This window comes from Nicotiana tomentosiformis, chromosome 6 (genome assembly GCF_000390325.3).
Source record: "Nicotiana tomentosiformis chromosome 6, ASM39032v3, whole genome shotgun sequence".
NCBI classification, from domain to species: domain Eukaryota; kingdom Viridiplantae; phylum Streptophyta; class Magnoliopsida; order Solanales; family Solanaceae; genus Nicotiana; species Nicotiana tomentosiformis.
Window position 1 is genome coordinate 112,967,965 of NC_090817.1, and position 18,848 is coordinate 112,986,812.

At 37.7% G+C, this 18,848-nt stretch overlaps 4 protein-coding genes across 9 annotated transcripts; all 4 read left to right on the plus strand.

Moving 5' to 3' along the window:
- Window positions 1–2,689: 2,689 nt before the first annotated feature.
- On the plus strand, window positions 2,690–12,613 carry LOC104113194 (uncharacterized). 6 transcript variants are annotated; one of them, XR_011408800.1, is made up of 15 exons: window positions 2,694–3,173; window positions 3,267–3,335; window positions 3,462–3,569; window positions 4,121–4,195; window positions 4,695–4,859; window positions 5,303–5,338; window positions 5,605–5,711; window positions 5,865–5,936; window positions 6,396–6,444; window positions 6,579–7,171; window positions 8,015–8,221; window positions 8,302–8,422; window positions 11,271–11,386; window positions 11,467–11,599; window positions 12,195–12,613. XR_011408800.1 is itself a non-coding variant. In XM_009623300.4 (14 exons), exons 1-13 carry the CDS (start codon window positions 2,799–2,801, stop codon window positions 11,340–11,342), a joined length of 2,049 nt encoding a protein of 682 aa, XP_009621595.2. In that variant the 5' UTR covers window positions 2,694–2,798; the 3' UTR covers window positions 11,343–11,386; window positions 12,195–12,613. The 6 variants fall into 6 exon arrangements, 2 of the variants coding, with proteins under 2 accessions (XP_033516417.2, XP_009621595.2); XR_690178.4 differs by having other exon boundaries at window positions 11,490–11,599; XR_690179.4 differs by having other exon boundaries at window positions 11,533–11,599.
- Window positions 12,614–13,107: 494 nt separating this feature from the next.
- Window positions 13,108–16,452, plus strand: LOC108948055 (uncharacterized). The gene is made up of 2 exons (XM_070179302.1): window positions 13,108–13,393; window positions 15,785–16,452. Exons 1-2 carry the CDS (start codon window positions 13,108–13,110, stop codon window positions 16,450–16,452), a joined length of 954 nt encoding a protein of 317 aa, XP_070035403.1.
- A 30-nt stretch (window positions 16,453–16,482) lies between these two features.
- LOC138894596 (uncharacterized) lies at window positions 16,483–17,094 on the plus strand. Its single transcript, XM_070179303.1, has one exon. It carries the CDS (start codon window positions 16,483–16,485, stop codon window positions 17,092–17,094), a length of 612 nt encoding a protein of 203 aa, XP_070035404.1.
- A 288-nt stretch (window positions 17,095–17,382) lies between these two features.
- Window positions 17,383–17,787, plus strand: LOC138894597 (secreted RxLR effector protein 78-like). Its single transcript, XM_070179304.1, has one exon. It carries the CDS (start codon window positions 17,383–17,385, stop codon window positions 17,785–17,787), a length of 405 nt encoding a protein of 134 aa, XP_070035405.1.
- Window positions 17,788–18,848: the final 1,061 nt, after the last annotated feature.

The following is an 18,848-nucleotide window of genomic DNA, read 5'->3' on the forward strand; positions in this document are numbered from 1 at the left end:
TACTGTTGTTTGGCTAAATTTCGCACTACCGGGTTCCCGATCCTAACAGACACCATGCCGGTAGGATTAACAAGATAATTATTTCATAAAATAAGAAGTTTAAATCTGTTATGTGAAATGTATGTGAGATGTGTATGTTGTATGTGTGAGGAAGTCATGCTTCTATTAAGGGCAATACGATTTGGATTGCTACTTGTTTCCTTCTTTTGCTTAGTTTTAGTTATGGACAATGCAAACCACTAAAGATCCTGCCTTTAGGAACTAACAATGAAGGTTGATAATTTATTTTTTGATAAGGATTATTCAGTTGTACGTATAACGTGTTCTTGCATGATTAATTACCAAATAGATATAGTATTAAGAAGTGATAGATTTTCATGTAAATTTGCCCTCCAAATAGGACATATGTGTTCTTTATGCATTCTGGTTGTGTTTGAGATTACAAGAGTTTTTTTAATTCGAGTGTTAGGCCAATATCAGAGTCGCACGGGATTGGAAAGGTTCAAGGATACATGACTACCCCTTTAGTGTCTGAAATTCTTTTTAATTAGTCTATTTCTATTTCTGGCTTTGTAATAACTTTATAAAGATTTTGTAATAATAAAAGGAAGTACTGCGGGAGAGGGGAAACTGTTTGCTCTAGCTAACTACTATCTCATTTTGGTTGTTTATTTCCTGTCTTCTTCTTTATTCTAATAGCAATAGGCTTTAGCTTTAGTTTTTAATCTCAACCGTTAGATATCATGCCTATAGAGAGTTACTTAATTAAAAAAAAAAACAGGCTCCTATGTGTTATTTATATGGTAAGAGAATTGGCTAACATTTACAAGTATTATTTGGGCTCTATTCTGGTGTTGAAACTATTTTGCAAATACTTGAATCTTTTTAAATTATTTGGAAGGATTGGAACATAATTCTAGTTCTGAAATTATTTTTTTCCCTACAAGCATTTTAGCACGGATGTGCTATATTTTAAATCTGAAATTTCTTACAAATGCCTTGGTTCAAATATACCAATGACAAATCGAGATGAATTTTGCAAATATTTTGACCTGTTTGACTTTGTCGCTGGACTTAAGTTTCCTTTACAAATATACTTCTCTCATTTGGTATTATCGAATTATTGACCATTAGAAATCTAGTTATACTTAAATATTCTGGAGTGCGTACTTTTTAAACATGCCTTTTACCATACTGGTTCTCAAATTATATTTGCTTTAACTTATTTTATATTTTGAGTATTATATCAAATACTTAATATGTTGGAAGAGCCCAATTCACTGCTATTAGTTACTACTTGCTTAATTAATTTTGAGGCCAACATGAACCCTTACTTGTCTTATGTGTTATTTGTTTAAGTCTTAATGTGCTTCCTTTTATATGACGTTATTAAGAATAGAAATAGAAACCTGAGATTTTACTTAAGTCTAAAACTATCCCTTTAGAATAGTGTCCAAAGCCTCCTGGACTATAGGAAGGGGCGGGTAGTCTTAATTTTAGACACGGTTTAGAATTAATTAGTGCGCTCTTAGGTTAAAAACTTAAAGATAGTAATGAGGGTAGTTGGAGATGAAATATAAATTGCCTGAATAGTCATTGTACTTTAGCTATAAAAATCTTAACTGACTTTGCACGACAGTTGATCCTAAAAATTTAGGTTCTCTTTAACTATTTAACTGATCGTCCTTATATGTTTCACTTGTGTGGGGATAGCTAGATTTAATTTATTTTGTACGTTTCCGATGGTAATTTATGTAATAGTCGTTATATAATAGGAACAGTTTTAGTTTCAAATTCAATTAGTAAATTTGTTTCTCTGTTCCTTTGACGTCTTATTTATACGTTTGTTGTCTAAAGTTGCTTTTAAACAATCTACTGAATTACTATCATTCAATTTTCTTTCTTTTACGTTGTCACTTAGTACAGTTGATAATTAGTTGCACGTTAATCATTTAGCTATTAATAATAATTAATCATTTGGCATGCTTAAACCACTTAGTTTACTTAGTAACTCATATAATTCCACTTAGTTTAAAATTCGGCCAGGAACCACAGTTGTGGACCTCGAAGTGTGCCTAACACCTCCTATTCAAGGTAATTTGAACCCTTACCCGATTTTTGGTGACGTAGAGTAGTCAAATTGAGTTATTCACAAATAGATGCCTTAACGCACCTTAAAATCGTCAGGTGACGACTCTTCTCTTTTAATACCCGTTTTAAAAAGTTGTCACGTGTTGAAACCCTCCTTCGCGAGAAAATGGGAGGCGACACTATATATAATAAATTAAGATATCTTATATTAATGCAACAATAAATAAACTTATGAAATAAATATTTAACATATATATACACTAATTATTGTAAAAACTTTTACATTACTAATGTATGTTAATATGTTATCTATGTAATTGCCCTATATTTTATTTTACTAATCCACCAATTTATTAATAATTATAAGTACTTTTATACTATCAATATATGTTATTCTTAACCGGTTATAGTATGCACTTTGCCTTATATTTTAATTTACTAAATTCACTGATTTATGAATAGTCACATGTAATTATTGTTTAAGTAGTTTGATAATGTAAAAATTTTGGTATATATAATTTAAATTCATAAAATAAATATTTGACATTCCAAAATATTTTACAATGGCAAAAAACCAGGGAAAGAAGATTCTGATCAAACAATAAAAAGCGGTCCCCGCGCAGCTTCAATTAATAAAACCTAAACCCTTCCCTCACCTTTGATTACTTGCCGTACTTGCGTTGAAGTTCACTTTTCCGGCAGAGAACATGGCGGAGATGGATTTGGACTTCGACGGCCCAAGTAAAGCTCCGACTAGGCCATCCCGTTTTGCTCCCAAAAGCTCTAAATTGAAGCCCCAACCCCAACCAGTAACCAAACCCAAACCTGGAACACCGTCATCATCATCTGATCCTCCTATTCCGACTAAAAAGGAAGAATTAGTTTCAAAACCCTCAGTAAAAGACCATCCAGCCGAAAATGGAGCCGCAATGGGTAAAGATGACGTTCCATTGGATGAAAACACTACGGGAGACGACATGGCAGAAGAAGAACAAATCGCCATGGATACTGATAGCGTTGAAGATGAAGTTGTTCGTGAAATTGATGTGTGTTTTACCCCTTCCTCTGATCCTGACAATCAGGTATATTTATCTTTTATTTATTTAGCTGTTGTTTATTTGTTGAATTTGCAAAATTTTCTATTTGCTAAGTATTAATTTCTCTTTTCTGGTCAGCTATATGTGTTCCAGTATCCATTGAGGCCCGTATGGCGTCCCTATGAATTGGAGGAAAGATGTCAAGAGGTGAGTTACAAAAAATGCTTTTAATGTTTCTTACGCGAAATAAATCAGTAGTATCAAACATTTGATTGAAATGCTGGTTTTAAATGACCAGTTTGGACGTCTGAATCAGATTTTCTCTATTTGCAGGTGAGATTGAGACCTTCAACTGCACAAATGGAGGTTGATTTGGCAATAGATTTTGATTCTAAAAATTTTGACCGAGACTCTGTTCATGCAGTAAAGATGGAAAAGCAGGTTCCTTCGATTTATCCTCTAACTTAAAAGAGTAAATCTTTGAGCTAATTTCCTGCGTTATTTGCTTCCATGCATCTGTTAATCTTGAGCCGAGGGTCTATTGGAAACAACCTCTCTACCTGCACAAGGTAGAGGTAAGGTCTTCATACACACTACCCTTCCCAGACCCTACTTGTGGGATTATAATGGGTCTGTTGTTGCTGTTGTTGTTGCATCTATTAACCTTCAATGTTGGTCTCGATATATTTTTTGCTTTCCATGTTGACGAAGGTGCTCGATTTCCACTGATATCTGATCTTCCTTATTATGTGTCTATCCATTGCTCCACCTTATATTCCGTTTATAATACCATTTGTTTTGGACATACTCCTTGCTATTCATGGACATGTATTATATATCTTCCAGCTTCATGGTTGTATCTCTGCTGTTAGGTGTAGGATAAGGAGGTTGACATTTAGATTCTGGAAACTCTGCACTTGATATTTGTTCCCTTAGCAGGAATTGCAGTTCTAATTGTTTTACCAATAATCTGATTGTTTCTCTTTTTTCAGACTCTTTCTACATCATGGATGCCATTATCAACTTGCACCTCTGGATATGCTGTTGGGGTCCTCATTGGTGATGAGGTAAACCATTTGTTGTTGATGTACATCTCCAACTTCTAGTTTTATAGAGCTCTGATTGACAGAAAATTAGTTTTCCGCAGGTTGTGTATGTGCTTATACATCTCCAGCTTTTGCCCTTTTCTTTTTCAAAAACTAATTTGGACAATAACAATGTTACTCTTTCAACTTCAAGTTTAATCACGTTAATTCTGTGTCAGCTTCAAGTTGAAGCAAATTATCCACTGTCAAATCTGACTCTTACCTTACGTATGCAGTGGGAACTGCCGTAATGCTTCTGGCTCTCATATTTACCCAAGCTCTGCTACTTAGTATTAGAAAATTGTCAAGTCCTTTTGGTTATATTCTTCCGTTTCTTATACACGTCAGCATGAGAAACTTCTACTAAAATTTCTTAGTTTGCTGGTAGCAATTTGAAGCTCATTTCTGTGTTGAAAGGAAAAAAATTAACGCTTATTAATGTTCTCCATAGTTACGCTCTTGCTTCCTGTTTGTTATGCAGTTACACCTCAATCCTATTCATGCAGTTGTACAGCTCCGACCATCACAGCAGCATCTTAAGGAAAGTGAGTTGAAGAAGAAGAACATTGCCACCAGCAGTGATGGAAAAACTGTTGAAAAGAAAGATGTCGAGGAAAAAAAGCCTGCGGGTCCATCAAAGAAGCAGGTTCATTTCATGATTTGCTCTTTGATGCCAGCTCCTAAGCAATTTGAATGGACCTTGTTTATGACTAATCTTCATGTGATATTATTGTAAAAATTAGTGGCCACTTAAGATATTTTATGTGGAGGACTATTTGGTTCCGGACTAGGTTTGCCACATTTCCAGGTAAATATGATAAGGCAATGCCTAAATATTGATCTTCTTTTGTTAACCATTCTGCTACGTTCAACACTAATCTTTTTCCTAGTATTGTGAGCTCCACACCCAAACCCCTTACCCAGGAGCCCAATACCTGCTTTTCCATTTTACTCACTTGGTGACTTAAGTCAACCCCAACCTTATTGTTGGAGGTGGAGGATCTTTGCCACTAGGCTATCCCTCCCTTAATGCTGCTTAAAGCTTTACCATTCTTCGATTTATTCTTATAACATATACCTTTTGTGCAGAACAAACCACCTGGGAATGACAAGGATATTGAAGAGGTATGATAAACACCTGTGACCATGTACTGACAAAATTTCCGGTTTTCGATATTAGCTAATAACTCTCCATAGTTCTTTAGCTTGAGTGGCTGCTGATTTTGCATCTTCTATGATTTGGATTGACATTTCTGTTTTTAGTGTTTCTATTTATATCTGTTCAAGAGCAGTTAGCTTTTTCCATGCAGTCGCAAATATCATTTCAAACAGTTTCATTAATTCAGATCCTTGTGAGAAGTTATTGGTATCTTCTTCATTTCCTGTTTTAGCATTGGGTACATCTAAAATACCATGGAGCTAGGAGTGACATTTCAGCCAGATATTTACAGGAAATGGCCATGGAGGAAGGCTCTCCAGTACCATTTTCAATGAGCCCGTATGTGTCTCTTAATATGGTTGATTTTTTCCGCTTGAGAAACTGCTTCTGTTCAGGACAATTAATAAGAAGCATTTTTTCTCAAAGCATACATTCATCCACTGTCTTTTTTATTCTAATACCAGTTTTCTATTCTGTTTACTTGATACACAGGGTTGATTATCTGAATGCTGTATGTCCTGGCAGACCAACTGACACTGACAGATTAAAAATTCTTCGAACAAGGTACTGCAGCCTCTCTAATTGATCCTTCTCCTCATCGATTCTTCTGACATCGGAAGGTTTTGGAGGTGCTGCTAAGGACAACAACAATTTTTATTTGCATTTATGATCATAGAGCTGTCTTCTTTGCTGTGAGGTGTTATTGTCTTCTCATGTATTGCCACTCCATTCTTTAGCAAATACCTAAGGTTGAAATTGCAAATTAATCACCTTGTTGGGGGCTTGACAATGTAGTTTGACATAAATATGCAGCTCATGACTTGAATTGCTTCCATTTGTGATTCTTCTATTATCTTTCTCTAGCCAGAAATTTACTGTATTTCTTTTTATCAATATCCCGGCCATGTGAATAGTAGATAGCTGTTCTTGAAATGCCAAATTTCTCAACTATCTTAAATTAAACATTTTACCCAGTCATTTAATGCCTCCTAACTTCTAAATTGTCAAATGTTTGGTTTTCAGGTTGTCTCAATTACCTCTTGAAGAACGCATTAGAACTTGGCTTCTTGAGGTTTATACCCGCTATTTGAATTATGCGCTACTTGTATATTTTTATGCCTGCAACAAAGTTTGTTTACAAGGTCTCATGATCCTGATAACTCATAAAGGCAGCATATTTCTAAATCTGGGTTCTTTTGGCAACAGGGACCTCCAATTCATCGTTTTGATGCTCTAAAGCACCTGGCGCTGGATGATCCTGTTGATGAAATTTTGAGAGTCCTCCAAAGATACGCACAATTAGTTCAAGGATTATGGGTTCCAAAAAGTTCATTAATCTATGGAAAGAATGATGGACTTGAAGTTTTAGCAAGGAATTTTATTCTCTTTGAGTTTAGCAAGAGTACCATTATTAAGCTGAAAGTTTTTGCCAGGAGGTTGGATTTCCTTAAAGCTGCGAAACCAACACTAAAATCATTAGCTGTTGAGAGGCCTGACCTGATTGATTGGAAGCTCAAAGAGCATCCTGACAAGAAATTTGAAGTTCTTTATGGTGATGTTGTGAAAGAGCAGCAAGCTACCTGGGAATGCATGGGGAAACAGATCAATGGTATTTTGTCTGGAGGAAGAAACAGGCCTGCTCTGAAGAATCCTTTAAATTCAAATGACAACATTCCTGCACTGCCCGGTGGTGGTACACCCGCTCCTGGGTCACTTTTGCGAACATCTATGTCAGAAAAAACTCGAGAAGCTTTACCAAAGGCGCTTCAAAAAGTTTTTAGAATCTATAAGGCTTGCAGGTGAGATCTCTGATTGTGAACTTTTCTGCCCTTTGTTGCTTACCATTCAGTGATTTTGGGTATTCATCTTAGTCACACAAATTGTTACAGCCTGAGAAAAAATGCAGAAACCTTTGTAAATAGGTGGTTTATTGACCTTGGTTTGATTGCTCTGCAACTTTACAATCATGTCCGTGCTTGGCTTTTTTTTGAACTGCTTGATGCTCCTTGCTCCAACTTCTGCCACCTGTTGGAGTTCCTTTGTGTTTGGTTCAAGAACTCTCTTTCTCTCTCACTCACTCTCTCCCTTTCTCTCTCTCTCTCTCTCTCATAATCTTGTTCCGCTAGCTGTTGCACCTTTTATGGCTTTTGATATTATCTTTCGGATCTTAAGGATTGTGTAAATAGGTGATTGTTTCATCCTGAATATGACTTCTAAAAGGATGAAATGGTCTAGTTATAGGACATTTTTCTTTGCTTTGGCATCATCTCAGAACCTTATTTTGAGCAGTGGTTATCCATTGTCCCTCAAAGTCCTGTTTATGTTGACTTGTTAGTTGAGGTGAGTTGTGCAAGTACTTAGGTCGAATTGTCCATCACAAAATTTATGCTGTCTTCCTGTTATGTTATACTACTTTACTTTTCTAGAATGGTAATGGATCATAACATAGAAGAAAACTCGTATTTTCCATTGTCTTTTCTCCAGTGCGCCTCGCCTGTCTGATATTTAGATTTAATAGAGTTGTTTGCTGTTCAAGGAAAAACTGTACATGAATTTCTTAAATTAAAAACAAAAAAACTGATTTCCTCCATCTAAATTTGTGACCCCTGACAGATCGGAAATCCATTGTTTAATTTTTCCAGTTTCCAGCAAATCCGCCAACGTCTGCGAGATGTGGCAGTTTCTGAGTCTCAAAAGGGAGATGCAAAGAAGGCTATAACTGCAGCCAATTCTGTGAATGATGCACCTCCAGAGGAGATACAGGCAGTGATTAATCAGGTTGCTGTAAACATCCATGGTGTCTATGTTTTGAAGTCATCGCCAGATAATCCTCAATATGACGCATTGAGGTTAGTAAGTATTGCTATTATAACTAAAACTACGTTATAAATACCTAGGCCCGCGGCTAATACATAGTTTTGGTTCTCAGGAAAGTTGTAATTGACCTTCTTATGGCTGAAGGGCCGAGTGCAAAGCTAAAGAAAGCGTCTGTAGTTGAAGCTGCCAAGTTGCAACTGAATAGGGATATTACCGATATTGAGTTTAAAAAGGTGAGTAGTTATTTTCTTACTTGTCAAGAGAATTAAGGAATGTCTTCTTTGACTTTATTGTATGGAGTTTCACATGGCGGCTGAAGTCGATATCAGAACAGTTATTATCATAGTTGATGTAGTGTCAATTTGTCAACCTATTGAAAATAGTAAGATGTGCAAGTGTCTAGGTTTATATGTCTTTTTAGTTACCCTAGGTGCATGTTTTTTTATATTATCTAAGTATGGCTTTATGTTATTGTGGTTAAGTACATAGTGTGTGAGATATCATTTATTAGGTATGAGTCTAGAAGTTTCCCTTGTCACCTATAAAAGCACCCCTTGTATCTCCCTCTTCCTTCCTCTTTGTGCCTTGTGACATTATCAAGGGTCCATCTTTATATTCCAACAAGTAGTATCAGAGCGGTTGTTCAATCCTGGTAGGTGTAAAGGCGAAATTCAGCAATTCAACAGAAGGTGCTTCTCCATATTTGAGGACCTGTTGAGGGGCCGGCAATTTTTAAAGAGAAAAGTGAATACTTTGGGTTTTTGAAGAATAGAGCAGCTCATCGAGAAGGTGTAAGTCTTGAAGAACTTAACAAGACTGGAAAAAAAGACGAGAAAAGTCTTCCATGAGTGTATTTGCAATAGCCAAAAGTTAGGAGATTGAATGAATTCCCTATACAGGGTTGTAAATAGCGCTCGCCTCAGTGCTAATAGCGTGAGGCGATGCGAGGCTGCAGCGCCATTTTCCTATGTTGTGTGGCGAATTTAAAAAGGCGAGCGCCTCTACCTGTGTAGCGAGGGGTGCAGAGTAGCGATGCCTTTTTTGAAAAAAAGAGAAGAAAAAGGCATCAGACTTCAGCGATTAAAAGAAAAATTAGGGCTTGAGTTTGTTTTCGTCTTTCTCCTAAATGCTCGTCGACCCAGCCCTGCTGCAAAGAAGCAAACCAAATTTCTTCTTTCTTCTTCAAGTTACTTCGATGAGGTATGCTTCTCTTCATCTCTTTTCTTCTTTATTCTTCTCCTTTCTTCTTCTCGAGCAATGTCCATTTTTTCCCTTCCTTCTTCTTCTCCTCCTGCTTCCTGCTTCCTGCTTCCTGCTTCCTGCTTCTTCCTGCTGCTTCCTCCTGCTTCCTGCTGCTTCCTCCTGCTTCCTGCTTCCTGCTTCTTGCTTCCTGCTTCTTTCTTCTTTCTTTCTTCCTTTTTCTTCTTCTCTTCTTCTTTTTCTCTATGTTGTCTGTTGTTTTCGAGCGCTGTCCAGCAGCTGTTTTTTTTGGCATAGATATTTTTTTCTTTCTTCCTTTTTCTTCTTCTCTCTTTTTTTTGCTCTGTTTTTTTCGAGCAGTTGTGTCCAGCAGATGCTCTGTTTTTTAAATTGATATATTTATCAATATGTTATTGCTATTGAGTTTTTAGTTATATATATATATGCAAATTTAATATTTTATTTTTTTGTATTAATTGTCGCTTCACATCAAAAAGGCGAGCGTTTCGCTCCTTGCCTCAGTGAAGCGGGCCCTCATCGCTATTTGTCGCCTCACGCTATCCAAAACACTGTCGCTATAGTTGAAACTTCTCTGCTGATGGAAAATTTGAAATTATGAGAAAAGTTTTATCCAGATGACCTACCTAGATGTGTGCAAGGATAATGTTTGAAGGCGAATTTAGAAGGCATAAACAAAGAGGATGTTGAAAATGATGCTGAATTTATCAAGAGTAAGGGTGTGTTTGGCACCCCTAAATGAAGAATAGGTAAAGACAATTTAAGTTTAAGGGGATGTTGAAAATAGTAAACTTAAATGTTTAAGCTCTAGATTCGTGTGTTTTTAGTTATCCTAGGTGCATGACCTTTAAAATTATCTAGGTATGACTTTACGTTATTGTGGTTAAGTTCATAGTGTTTGTGAAATCATTTATTAGGTATGAGTCTTAGAATGTCTCTTGACACCAATAAAAGCACCCCTTGTAATGTTGTTATGTAAGAGTGGAGTCTTTGAGAAAATTACTATTGTGTTTCATGTGTATCTCCCTCTTCCATTCTCTTTATGCTTTATGATATGATCAAGAGTTTGCCCTTATATACCAACACTATCAATCAAATGCATCTAAAACCTGTTTGTATGAATCATCTAGATGTTTCACTCTAAAGGTGAATTAAGGGTTCTGTAAAAGTAGTTTTTCTGTAAATTTCACAATTATCCATACAGAAGAAACAAAAACAACAAAAGAATATTGGTGCAGAAGAAACAATAATTGCAAAGCTAACATTAACATTTGTCAGGATCCATTTTTGTTCTCTTCTATGATGTGGGAAAGTTTGTATCTTGGGCTTTAGGTTTTTCTACTGTACTGCTGTCAGGGTTCTTATTTTGCACTTCTTTTATGTAATTTGGATCTTAGCAATACTGTGGTGATGCTTGCATGATCTGTGACAGTTATTGGGCTTTAAATGAGCTTGAACCTACATTCTATTACACGAAGTCAATGTATTCCAGCACAAGCAGATGTACGAAAGATGTTTACAGTATCCTGTTTCTGATCCTCTTTCCCCATTTCTTTCCATTTTCCCTCCTTTTGGTATTTCTCCTTCTCTTCTTAGTCTTAACACTCAACATCAGTGATAAAATATAAAATGTAACAGTTACTACATTCCATGTTAAGTGATACTATAGAGATACTGCATTGTTGTGGTCTAGGATCCTTCAAGTTGCTTTGAATTTTTTATTGTGAATGAGCTACTTCGATGGTAGTGTGAAATGTTGTCAGTCCGTCAGATTGCAATACAAGCTTTTGTCCTACGTGTTAGATTATAGAAAAGCTTTTGTTAACTTACAGGGATGCTAAATATTTTTCTGTGCTTCTGCAGGTTATGCAGGAATTATGTGAATCAAAAAATTCCGCATGGGTTTTGAGAAGTGGTGATGGCAGTTCATCATAGTCTGCGGTTTTTAATCCAAGTTGTACAGGTCACCCGAAATACATGTTAGTAGTTGGAAATTCTCAATGATGAGAAGCTGAAAATTGGACTTTTCCCTTTACTCTTGAGAAGTATAATTGTTTAGTTTTGTGTTATACGATGTCTCAGAGTATATGATTGAGCTGTTGGTGGGAACCGCTTTGCATTGCAGCTATATGTAGCTCCTCTTCGAGAAGGTTTAGGAGATATCACCATATCAGAAAGATGTTGGCCAGGATGTAGGTCTTCCATTTAATCAAACTCTCTCACTGTATTCGAAGTTGGTACTAGTTTTATGATCGCCTACCACATTTATACAATGATACATAGCAACCACGCTACAGGGCATTTGTGCCGCTTTTGTGTTGAGAATAGGATCTTTCATTATGCCTGCTTCAGATGTTTCTACTTGTTTTCTTATCACTCACCACTACTAGGGGTCTGTGCAGTTGTCAAAAATCTGCTGGCTAAAAGGTAGTCAACAGGACTAGTAGATAAAAGAGATGCACGTAGATCTATGAGCATCCAAGTTTGTATGTTACTTGAGCTTCTCTTAAGGGGTAACTTATGAAAAACAAAAGATAAACAGTCACTTATTTTGAATAGTAGGACTGTCAATTTATCCTGACTGCTAATTTTGTGCGTGGTTGATGTGGCTCTTTTTATTTGTTTATCGTCGTGAAGAACAGGAATATTTTAGAACCTATAATATGGAATAGCAAGCGCGTGTAAACAAAAGTTATGGGTTTGCTTTTGCAGCTACATAGCCTTTGCTGGTGATATTCAGTCCTGTTCTTGTACCTGCTGTGATAACTGTTGGGTTGATCCTTGCAGGTTTCTTGGCTACTGGTGGTTTTGGAGCCACTGCTTCCTTTGTTTTCTACTGGATGTACTGATACGTCACAGGGAAGCATCCGATCGGCGCTTCCAAGATTGATTACGCGAGGGATAAAATTGCACATGCAGCACATGATGTGAAGGAGAAGGCGGAGTAATTGGGACATCAAGCAGGGCAACAGATTAAGGGTTGAGAGAGGGGCTTAGATGAGTTTTCTCATGCATGCATGTGCACCTTTTAATTGTTTGTTAATCGGTTTTGTGTGAGAATGTGAGCCGTGCTTATTGGATTTTGCGGTAGCTGTTACTGGTTCTGTAGCAAGATTTAGTCACTTAACGAGTCTGTTTTTGGTTTTACCCAAATCTTGTTGAGTCTGTTTTTTGTTAATCCCTAATCTTTTTAGTTCCGTGGTGCATTTGGTATTTCCCCCTCAGAACACAAACGCAAAGTTGTATTTTTGTAACAAAACCTTGACAGGTGGAGGTTAATGCTTAGACAAAACAAGTAAAACTGCAAGGTCCGGCTCGATTTACTTTGCTCTCTGAACGGAAAAATCAACATGCACCGGTCGATAAATATTAGTAGCAACACAAATTATCTTTTTAAGATTTGTTGATAAATTAAAGTAATAACACAAATCATCTTTTAAGATTTTGCGTGATGGTAATGGACCATTTCCTCGCCAATTTCCGCTTTACTTTAAACTTCTAGGTAAGAACCAAATATGTGATCTATGACCAACCTAAAATAAAAGCCATCTGGCAGTGAGCAGAAAAATTATTGACGAAACATGCGCCGGAGTCGGAGTTATTCGCCAGTAGTGGAAATACTAGTTTCTCAGAAGTAACCTGATTGCACGTATATGCATCACCAACAAGAAAGAATACTATAGTAATTCAAAGTTTGATAATGTTAAAGCTAAATTCCTTGAGGTTTCATCATTTTTTTGATGATGACGCCGAAAACCATTCTGTCTCTGAAGAAAACAGAGTTCAGACTTGGAATAATTATCAGTACCATAGTGGTAAACCAGTAGTAGTTGTAGCTAATGAAAACTCTGTTGATCTTGAAAAACACAGAGGTATAGTTGGTTCAAGAATTGATGAAAAGCCATTGCTTTTGCCAATTCGGAGTTTGAAATCTACTTTTCCCGAGTCTATCTCAACTACTTCACCAAAATCTCTTTCACCTTCATGTTAGGGATATATTAGATATGCCATATATCCAATCTCATATTTGATGATTTGAACATATTTTTATGAATGTTATTTGATATAAAAAATATATGACATTTGATATTCGTTTATCATAGTTATTATTAATTGCTTGATTAATTTAATAAGGTCCTTGATTAAATTTTGAGACTTATCATCATGATGGAGATCATGATAATGAGAGTAAAGTCTCTTACAATTTAATCTAAATTTTGTTCTTGATCGTAGGATTATTAATTTGGACATTAGTAATCCGGTTAAATCAATATTTATGTGATCGTCTTTATGGGATAAAGATTAGTTGATCTCATTAACTAAATCACATAAATAGATGACTCATATCGAAATATGATCACTGAACCGATTCATTGGATAATTCCTAATGGTTAGAATTACCATAAACTGTCAATAGGATATTGTCTTGAAGAATGTGATGTAAGAGTTTCCTTTGACCTGATATCATCATAGTAATTGACAAGTTATTTATTGTGCTCTGATACCACGGTAGGATTGCATATAAGTGTTCATAACACGCAGCGGAAGACAATAACAATCATATGCAGAACTTATCGTGTTTAAAATTTATTTACATGTCAAATATCAGATCTAAGACGTACCTGGTGAAGAGAGCCTTGTTTCATAATTTTCTTCGATAGTGCGAAGACTCTATGCGTATCTACACCGAGACCGATCTTTGCTATCAACTCTTTGGTCAATAAAAATCACGAACAAATTGAACGAAAAATATAGTGTTGAAATTTTCCCAAAAATCTCAATTCAAAGGTAGAAGAACAAGAAACAATTTTCTCGTAATAATATTTTCTCTTGATTTTGTGGGGCACACATACACCTTATAGGTTTTCATATGTTCTTCAAGTTCACGAATATATCTGTATATATACCTGAGTTTGCAATACTTTTCCAATGGGAAAAGGAAGAATTAAAATGGTGGCTTAATTCCTTTCTAAGTCAAAGTTGAACTTTAGAAAAATAATTCCATTGGAGATGGAATCCCATTCCAAAATGGGAAACACGTTTGCCGACTAAGTCTCTTTTTTGGACTTCATACTTGAATCCAATTCTTAATTAGATTTCACTAATTAGTCTCCTTTAAAGAAAGAAAAACGTGTAACCCATTTCTTATGGGATTACTAGTGCGGTAAGTAGTGATTTGTGGACTTTGAATTAGTCTCCTTATTAATATTTAATATATATTCCATATATAAATAAATATTAATTATAAGTACCAAATATATATATCACACACATATGTATTTCAACCAAGAGATATAATTTAATTTTCTATTCCAAATAGAAAGCTTCAATTTGTTCACAATATTAATTATATCCTCCGTGCTAGCAAAGAATATAACAATATTTCATTTGGACTAATAACTAAATTTATTTGACTAAATTAAATTCTTTAATTTAATTATCAAATAATAAAGTAATTCATCCTTTAGCAAAGATCTATCTATAACGTTCTAATTCCCCCTACGGTAACCCCAGTAGCCCCAGTAGCTACACTCCGGCATCTGCTGCTTCGCCGTCGCCTTCGCCGCCGTAGGTGCTGTCGCAGGTAATTTCACTTCTCTCTTTCCGTCCCTCTCTCTTTATCTTTCTCTCTCTTTTTCTTCTTTCTCTTCTTTTCCGATAGCTTCTGGTTTTCCGACAACCCATCTCGTCTTGCTCCATCTTCTTCTCCCCCCCCCCCCCCTCTTTCCCTTTCTCTCCCCCCTCTTTGTGTGTGTGGGGGTGCGTTTCTGTTTCTTTGGACATATGCAGTATTTTCTTGGTGAGGACGGATTATTTCTCGGCTTGTGTACAGATTCCCGACAAGTATCATTAATTCCGGCGACTTCCGAACAGCTTTCTGGCGGGACGCAGCAGGACTGTCGGTGCTTTTGAGCAGATCCGACACACTTCAGGAAAACTTGCTCCAGGTTCTTTTGTTCTATCTCCGGTATTTGTGGTATCGATATTTTTATTTTTATTTATTTATCTATTTATTTTTAGTTTTTTGCTTGCCTGTATATTTGGCATCTACAGTATCTTGTTTTAAATTATTTTTAGTTAGACTTGTCTGCTTATATCTATCTCTATCCATTACTTTAGTGTTTTAGCTATTACATTAATTGTCTCTACTTAGTTGTATCCCTTATTAGCACCTTGTGTACCTTTAGATTTCTGTTTAGTCTATTCATTTTTAGTGTATTCTTTTTGTAGCTTTGTGCTGATCTAGTGACCGCGCCGAGCTATGATAGAGTGAGGGCATGTCCTTGGGGGGAGCGTTGGGGAGCGGGGGGTAGAGGGGAAGGGTGGTAGAGGGGGTAAGGCACCTTCTAGGTTGAGAGTGGGGTCATGGAACATAGGGACTCTGACGGGGAAGTCTATAGAGTTAGCAAAGATTCTCCATAAGAGGAAGATTAACATAGCATGCGTCCAGGAGACTAGAGCTGATGGGTTTAAGTTGTGGTATTCAGAGAGGGTGAGAGGGAAGAACAGGGTAGGCATTTTAGTTGATAAGGATCTAAGGGAGCTAGTGATTGAGGTTAAGAGGGTAAATGACATGTTGATGGCCATTAAGATAGTCGTGGGAGGGTATACTCTGAACATAGTTAGCGCTTACGCTCCTCACGTGGGTTTGGATGAGGAGGTTAAAAGATACTTCTGGGAAGATTTGGATGGGTTAGTGTGGGGTATACCGTCCACCGAGAAGCTTATTATAGGAGGTGATTTTAACGGCCACATTGGGATGTTGCCTGGGGGATATGACGGTGTGCATGGTGGCTTCGGTTTTGGAGATAGAAACGGAGGAGGTACTTCGCTGCTGGAGTATGCTAAAGCTTTTGAGCTGGTGATCGTTAACTCGTGTTACCCGAAAAAGGCAGAGCACCTGATAACTTTTCAGAGTACAGTGGCCGAGACCCAAATTGATTATCTACTTCTCCGAAAATGTGATAGAGGTTTATGCACGGATTGCAAGGTCATCCCGAGTGAGAATCTTACGACCCGACATATGCTTTTGGTTATGGACTAAGAGATCAGGTGGATAAAGAAGAAGAGGGCTATGTCTGGTATTCCTAGGGTCAGGTGGGGTGCATTGACCAAGGAGAAGTCCCGAGAGTTAGGGGAGAAGTTACTGGCTATGAGGGCTTGGAGGAGTTGCGGGGACGCGAGTTGTATGTGGGCTATGACAGCAAATTGTCTTAGAGAGGCGGCAAAAGAGGTGTTAGGGGTTTTGAAGGGTTTTTCTGGTGGCAATAAAGGGGACATGTGGTGGAACGAAGAGGTTCAAGGGAAAGTGGAAGCTAAGAAGGCGACATATTTGAAGCTAATAAAGAGTATAAACGAGGGACAAAAGAGTGCTAATAGGGAGGGGTATAAAAAGGCTAGGAAGGAGGCGAAGTTGGCGGTTACTGGGGCTAAGACCGCAATGTTTAGTCGTCTATACAAAGAAATTAGGGATAAAGGCGGGGACAAGAAGTTGTACATGCTGGCGAAGGTGAGGGTGCGGAAGGCCCGAGATCTGGACCAAGTGAAGTGCATAAAAGACAAGGAGGGTAGAGTTTTAGTGGAGAGGGCACGAATTAGGCAGAGATGTCAGTCTTACTTCCATAAACTCTTGAATGAAAAGGGATATATGAGCAATGTTCTGGGGGAGTTAGAGTACTCAGAGTGACATCGCGATTTTGGGTACTGTAAATGCATATGAGTGGGGGAGGTTGTAGGGGCTATGCGCAGGATGAGTAGGGGTAGATCGACTGGGCTGGATGAGATCCCGGTGGAATTATGGAAGAGCGTGGGTAAGGAGGGTGTTGAATGGCTTGCTAGGTTGTTTAACGTCATTTTTAGGACGAAGAAGATGCCGTAAGAGTGGAGGCAGAGTATGATGATTATGTTGTATAAGAACAAGGGGGATGTCCAAAACTGCAACAACTATAGGGGTATCAAGTTGTTAAGCCACACGATGAAAGTGTGGGAGAGGGTGATTGAAGGGAGGTTGAGGAGGAGTGTGCCCATTTTCGAGAACCAGTTTGGTTTCATGCCTGGACGATTGACTACTGAGGCCATTCACATTGTGAGGAGATTGGTGGAGCAGTATAGGGCGATGAAGAAGGATTTGCATATGGTTTTCATTGACCTGGAGAAAGCCTATGACAAAGTCCCAAGAGAGGTTCTATGTAGATGTTTGGAGTATAATGGAGTGACTGTAGCGTATATTAGAGTGATTCAGGACATATATGATAGAGCTAAGATACGAGTTAGGACAGCAGGAAGAGACTCTAATTATTTTCCTGTTGTGATGGGGTTGCATCAGGGATCATCACTTAGCCCGTTTTTGTTTTCCCTGGTGATGGATTCATTGACGTGACACATTCAAGGGGAGGTGCCTTGGTGCTTGTTATTTACGGATGATATAGTCCTGATTGATGAGATGCGAGGTGGCGTTAACGAGAGGCTATAGGCCTGGAGACATACTCTAGAGTCTAAGGGTATCAAGTTGAGCAAGATCAAGACAGAATACGTGGAGTGCAAGTTCAGGGGTGTTACCCAGGAGGCTGACTGGGATGTGAGGCTCGATACGCAAGTCATTCCCAGGAAAGAGAGAGTTTCAAGTATCTGGGGTCTATAATTCAGAAGGATGGGGAGATAGATGAGGATGTCACACACCGTATCAGAGCAGGGTGGATGAAGTGGAGGCTCGCTTCTGGTGTCTTGTGTGATAAGAATGTTCCGTTGAGACTTAAGGGTAAGTTCTACAAGGTAGTGGTTAGACCGACTATGTTGTATGGGGCAGAGTGTTGGCCAGTCAAAATCTCCCATGTCCGGCAGATGAAAGTAGATGAGATGAGGATGTTGAAATGGATGTGTGGGAATACTAAGTTGGATAGAATTAGGAATGAAGTTATTCGGGACAAGGTGGGAGTGGCCCATGTGGAGACTAAGATGCGTGAGGCGAGGTTGAGATGGTTCGGGCATGTTAAGAGGAGAAGCAAAGATACCCCAGTCAAGAGATGTGAGAGGTTGGCCTTCAGAGGTAAGAGGAGGGGTATAGGTAGGCCAAAGAAGTCTTAGGGAAAGGTGATCAGGCGGGACATTGCGCAACTTAAGCTAACCGAGGACATGACCCTAGATAGAAGGGTGTGGAGGTTGAAGATTAAGGTAGAAGGTTAGTAGGTAGTCATGCATTTCTCTTTGACTTCTATAGTTCGATAGTATTAGTGCTAGTACGGTACCCTTTTTTCCTTAGTGTGCTATATTCACATGGCTTATTATATTATTGCTAGTCATCAGTAATTCCGTAGTTTACTGGCAGTACTTCGTTCATATTCTCGTTTGCTGCCTTGGATTTAGTTTTCTAAATATATTGTCTTGCTATTACTTGTTATCGGTACCTCTTTCATATTCTCTGTTGCTATCTTTGCTTTAGTT